Raw genomic sequence first — 6,000 nt, forward strand, 5'->3', positions numbered from 1 at the left:
ACTGACAACACAAACCCACTAAGAAAAGGTCACACTGATTCTCCTTGTGAGCTACTCTGTGGTTAAGGGTCTTACCTCCTCTGTCCACAGCAGGTGCACCCAATGTAAAGCCAGCAGCTGCTGCCCGGTGTGGAGTGCCAAGTGCTGTGATACCTCGTGCACCGCCGCCTGTAGAAGCTTCTCCAGCATTTTCCCAGTCTGCATATTCTGCCAGTTGTTTGCTAAGACTGCACAGAGAAAGAGAGGAAATACATTTGGTAAAAAATAATCACACACCTGCATACACCATTTAATAGAAGAGTTAACAGCCACTTCCTATCCAGCCTATTCTTATCCTATCCTTATCCTACCCATAGCCATATAGGTTTATATACTTATATGCACATACTGCATGACTATTACACATTTCAATATTCACTACAGTCATGTTCACTCTATAGTCATATTCAAACCTATGAAGGTATTAACTCCTGCTGGGTACCTGTCAAGTTTCACCTCTGGAGAACTGTAGGATACAGACATATTTTAGGGTTTATATTGAGCATATGTGAGTTTAGCAATAAAACTTGAAATCTAACAGAGAACGCTAGGTAAAAATTTTCCTTGACTCCCAAGTTAACACTAGACAATGGAATGATACATATCAGAAGATAAGAAGAAATGGCCACAAGTTGTGTTAGGGAAGGTTAAACTGGATATTAGGAAAAATTACTTCAGTGAAAGGCTTGTCAGGCATTAAAACAGACTGACCAGTGAAGCTGTTGAGTCACCAGCCCTGGAGGTATTTGAAAGATGTTGTAGATTGGCACTTAGGGACGTGATTTAGTGGTGAGCTTGGCAGTGTTAGGTTGATTCTTAGAAGCCTTTTCAATCTAAATGATTCTATGAAGACATCACTGGGCACACCTTCAACCCAAGTCTCAGCACACTATTAAATCTCGGTGCTGTTATCAAAAATTTTTAGAATACCACACTGACAACTTGCTATAATGATACAGTTTAAAATTTACCTAGAATATCCATGAATAACAGCATAATCCTCAGCTGTCCATCCATTAGTGTCTTTATGGGAAACATCAGCACCATACCGAAGAAGAACCTTTATCAGATTAAGCTCTCCACCAGAAGCAGCAGTCATAAGCGGGGTTCTGAAGGATCCAAGAAATATGATACGAAATAGATTGTTTTATACAGTCACTGTTATTATTTTTGTTTCTGTTTGCCCTCAAAAAAATATTACTTTAAAATGAACAAAAGAAAAAGCATTTTCATTAAGAAAAACAATAATATGGGAGAGGGTCTCAAAACAATTAAATGATTAATCTTAAAGCTTCCACACAGACAACACTTAAAAATTCTACTACTGCGCAGGAGATTTTCAATTTGAGGGAATGCTGCTGAGCTAGTAGCAGGCTTCCTGCCAGGAAGGCCATCACAGACAGTAACATTTTGCAATTCTCAATGTGGAAAGCATGGAATGAGGTATGATCATCTCTCACAAGTCACACAGAAGTAACTGCTTCAGTGTGGCTCCTTGTTCTGTATTTCTTCAGACCTCATTCCCATGCCTCTCTCAAGCTAACCTGAAGAATATTAAAGAGACCCATGCAAAGTTTTGATAGCCCCTCACCTTTCACATTGATCTCGAGCATGCACGTCAGCTCCTTTTTTAAGGAGAAACTCCACTATTTCTTCATGATGTTCAGAGACAGCAAGAATAAGAGGAGTAAATCCCTCCTGAAACGGCAGATAAAGTTAAAAATCGAAGTTAAAAAACCAAAACAACCAAGCAAACAAAACTTCAAGAAGAATATGAATACAACTTTTGGAAAGCACGTCAATAACAAATATAAAAATTTACCTTATTTTGGGCATCAATATTGGCATTATGCTCAAGTAACAGCCCTGCTACAGTAGTATTACCAGGCAGGACAGCCAGGTGAAGGGCAGTGTTGCCATCAGCATCTGCCAGATTTGGGTCAGCACCACGTTCTAGCAGAATAGCCACACATTTTTCTTGCTGGCACTGTACTGCCTGGAAACAAAACACAAAAAACTTCCAGCATTTACATTTCACTTTGTTGCAATTCCTCTATCTTCCCAATACTGGGAATTAAGAGCACCTTCAAAGATTAGCTAGCATATGCCCATTCCCCACCAATCACAATTTGTGTGATTTTACAAAGGTCTCCATAAAGAATACCAAAAAATACATAATTTAGTTCATAATAAGTAAACCTCACTTGCAAGAACATACCATAGTCCACGTACCTTCATCAGTGGCGTTCTGTTATCATTGTCAAAAAGATTTAGCTTACACTTGTTTTCTACTAGATACATAACTACATCCACATGGCCATTTGCACAAGCAAGATGCAGAGCTGTCCTAAAAATTAAATAAATTGAGTTAGCACAGCCAGGGATAATTTCAGGCTTTTTTAATAAACAGATACGACTGCAAGTTTCACTGTGCAAATCTCAAGATTAAGAACCCACTTCATTACCAGTATCTGCACACCAAATGCTTGGGACTTGCTAGCAAAAAACCTCCACAGCATCTGCTTAGTAAGGGGACATTTCCTTCACCGGAGAACTGATCTGCAGAGATTCCTGTGCCCAGACATTGGCTATTGCACTCAGTGGGACTACATACGTAGCACAGAAACAGAGACCAAAGCTAGGGAATTTGAGGACTATGGCAAGTCAACTTCTAAGTTTTTCTTTGATCATTCATGGGCCAGAAGTGTATTGGAGATGTAGGACATGGGTTTAACTGCAAGAATATTAGTTTCCCTGCACTTTGAGTATTTCTACATTTTCTCTAGATTTTTACTACTGAAGCACCTCTAACAACATGTAGCAAACCAGAGAGCAGAACACTGATCCTGACTATAGGAAAGTAGTTTTTGACTTTCCTGTAATGTTTAACTATCATAGTCATAAAAAGCCTAGTACAGAGGAAGTCTTCTCCAAGGAGGCAATACCGTGTTTCTACACTATATAATGAGCATAGGAAAATTGAACTTTTTTCTTCAATTTAAAGCCTTGCCAGAAAGAAATGCAGTTCTTCAAACCACAACATCTTAGGTCTGATGTCAATTAACCAGTCTACTTGTACACAAAGACACAATCACTGAGGAAGTCATTGCATGTGTTTCCTTCTAGAAATCTAGGTGTTTTCAGGGCAATAAAACAAAATTAGTTTTATTGCTGCCAGAAGTCCAGCCTTCTCGACAGCCAGCCTAGGAAGCTGAGCTACTCTGCTAAAACCAGCATTTCTTCAGAGTATCACAAAGGATTGGACTCTGAGCCTTTTCAGGAGAGGTGATTCCCTTATGCTCATGATAGATTCACTAAGAACTCTGCTGTATCCCAGGGCTTCTCCTTGAGGTACAACTGTTAAAGTGTCTGCTGTGCTTGACTCAAACCCCTGTACGACAACACCTGTAGAAGCAACAGCTGCTTCTTCAAGTCACTGACCAGATCTTCCAGTCCAAGGTTGTTATTAGCCTCAGAACAAAAACCTGCCACCTAAAACCACACTGTGGCTTAGGTTGCCACATCACACTCACAAAAGACAACTATGCATGCAGCATCAATAAACAACGCGTTTATTTTGCGTTAAATCCTTCCTAACTGCAGTGTCCACCTGTTTTTTAAGCTGCTCCCAGCTGAGGCAGTGCATCCTTCGGGCTTAACTACGGAACCTGCACGCTGAGCCCTCAGAGACGCATAGCAATTACACTCAGACTTCAAACCCTGCCTGGAGAATGGCCACGAGGTTCCTCTTCCAACTCCCCTCTGCCAGGCTAAGGGCTCGCTTCCACCCTTGCACCAGGACATACAGGACATACGACTCCGGGAATGAGGACACTGAGGAGGCCGGGCCAAAAATGTTAAGGCGACTGACGGCCGAATTCAAGGGGTTTTTGGCGGCAGAAGCCTGATTCCCACAGTCAGCCAAAGGCTGCGCTGGGTTCCGGCGCCAGCACTCCCACTCCTCACAGCGACGCTGCCGCTCCACTCCTGCGCCGGGGAGCTCCGGGGGCTGCTACAGCTGCACCTGCGGCTCCCGCCCTTACCGCTCCGCCTTGTCCCGCCCGTCGATGCCGTATTTCCTCAGTCCCTGCCGCACCTGGGCCAGGTCGCCGCTGGCGGCCGCGCGGTGTAGCTTGCTCAGGTCCTTCTGCCGAAGCTCGTAGGCACCGGCAGGGCAGGGAAGGGAGGCGCTGCCGGGCGGCGGTTGCCCCTTCCTCTTCCTCCCGAACCCGAAGATCCTCTTCATCCCGCAGCAGGAACGCAGGCACAGTCCCGTCTAAGTAGAGCGACGGCGAGAAGCACCGGCTGTATCGTGCCTCAGACAGGGACAGGGGAGGGGAGCTCCCGCCAGCGACCTCGACTCGAAGTGCGTCCTGCAAAGCGAACCCTGGGCGCAGCAGGAGTCCCGGACAGAGATCACTCCCGCTACCCCTCCACAGCCCCGACCCCCACCCCACTCGCGGCGAGCCCCGCGCAGGCGCGGGAGGGCAGCGGCGGGCGGGCCTGCGCAGGCGCGGCCGCGGGGGGCGGGGAGTTACGGACGGAATTAATGTCCCAGGGCATTTAATGCTGCGTGGGTGCCGCTATGGGGTTAGGCGAGCGGGTGCCAGGAATAGAGAGCAAGGATTAATGCAGGAGGAAAGGAGATGGAGCGGCGCTTCAGACATCACCTAGTAACGAGCCTGACCAGATGCAGAGGAATACTTATGGTCCAGGTAGCTGGGGTCGCAAGCGCCGATTGAGATGCAGGTTAAGCTTTGGATGCGAGCCCGAGACAAGAGGCCAAGAGTGAGCTGCTAACGTTCGGGATATCCAAGGGCGCGAAAGTGGGTGGCGCTAGTCAGGTGAACAGACTGAGAGACTGCAGGAGCCTGGAATTACTGACTTCTTGGGTAAAAAGGAGGTGAAGACCGGTGGCGCCAGCGAAGTCTATAGACATGGGGAGTGAGACAAGAGCCGAAGACTCGGGCGGAAGAGCAAGGCTGGTTCAGAGGGCGACTGTGAGGCTGTGGAAGCCCACAGGTTCTCTATGGAGGTGCTCTCGTCAGAGGCACCAGCTCGAGCTGTTTCTGTGTTATTGCACAGGAATAAATTGCTTTATGGAACGAGGTATCTGAGGCTCTGCTATGGGAAATGTGCGGTCTAATCGGTAAGGAAACCTGGTGTGACTGTGCGAGAGGAGGGTGTGGGGAGATGTTCAAGCTGGGCGCCCCGCACCTCCCTGGAGCCGCCCGCCGCGCGGGGGCTGCGCCTCCGGCCCTGAAAGCCTTTGGGCCTGCGTGTGTGACTAGCAGAGTTTGCTGAAGGGTCTCACTGGGAAGCTTCCGAGCACCCGTGACAGAATCACAAAGTTACATTCTGGTAAATGAGGCTAAGTTGGCACCGACATGGAGGAATACAAACATGCATGCGGACGGCCTGTATGAGAACGTAGTACAGAAAGCAAAATATTTGGTAAGTTTGGCATAATTCTCAATATTGTACTGCTACAGTGATACCACTGGGTAGTTCAGATACCATGTAATTTGGGGGTGATGCCATGGTACTGTATACCCTAGGGTATCTGGCTAATGGAACACTCCTTATCTTTAGAAACTGCTTTTTGCATGCGAATTTCTGAAAAACAGATGGCAAACAAAACCTAAGTCAAACAGAGGAACACATTTAATTATGCTTATAAGTAAAAATATTTATTGCAATGGGACAGGAATATAGTACCGCTTTTTGGGGAGGTGATTCAGCACTTGGAAATACTTTCTTTTCCTTCATCTCTAAGAATGGTATGTACATTAAAATCTTTTTTTTTCCTTTCCAGAATGATTCTTCATGGCTTTATCAAATGTTTGCTTTTGGCAGTATTTTCTTGTACTGAGGTGACTGATGTACAGTGACTTTCATTAGTTGATTCTCAGTATATTAGCAGTGTTCTGTTTTTTCAGACCTGATCTCTAGAAAGAAGAG

General features: G+C 45.8%; 1 protein-coding gene across 5 annotated transcripts in view; it reads right to left on the minus strand.

The window, feature by feature from the left end:
* Positions 1 to 4,482, minus strand: part of ANKRD26 (ankyrin repeat domain 26) — a 49,000-nt gene extending 44,518 nt beyond the window's left edge. For 4 of the 5 annotated variants that reach the window (XM_088055293.1, XM_014249063.2, XM_088055294.1 and 1 more), the window contains exons 1-6: positions 4,083 to 4,482; positions 2,272 to 2,386; positions 1,862 to 2,035; positions 1,631 to 1,737; positions 1,011 to 1,148; positions 76 to 227 (exon numbers count right to left, since the gene is read on the minus strand). In XM_088055293.1, coding sequence (XP_087911419.1) covers positions 76 to 227; positions 1,011 to 1,148; positions 1,631 to 1,737; positions 1,862 to 2,035; positions 2,272 to 2,386; positions 4,083 to 4,285 — 889 coding nt within the window. In that variant the 5' untranslated portion in view covers positions 4,286 to 4,482. Of the gene's footprint in view, positions 1 to 75; positions 228 to 1,010; positions 1,149 to 1,630; positions 1,738 to 1,861; positions 2,036 to 2,271; positions 2,387 to 4,082 lie in introns of those variants that run through there. The other variant, XM_088055295.1, reaches the window with a different exon arrangement.
* Between the last annotated feature and the right edge of the window lie 1,518 nt (positions 4,483 to 6,000).

The sequence above is a fragment of the Pseudopodoces humilis genome, chromosome 5 (assembly GCF_049639895.1).
Source record: "Pseudopodoces humilis isolate 2021_Gansu_Grassland_sample_001 chromosome 5, ASM4963989v1, whole genome shotgun sequence".
Lineage (NCBI taxonomy): Eukaryota > Metazoa > Chordata > Aves > Passeriformes > Paridae > Pseudopodoces > Pseudopodoces humilis.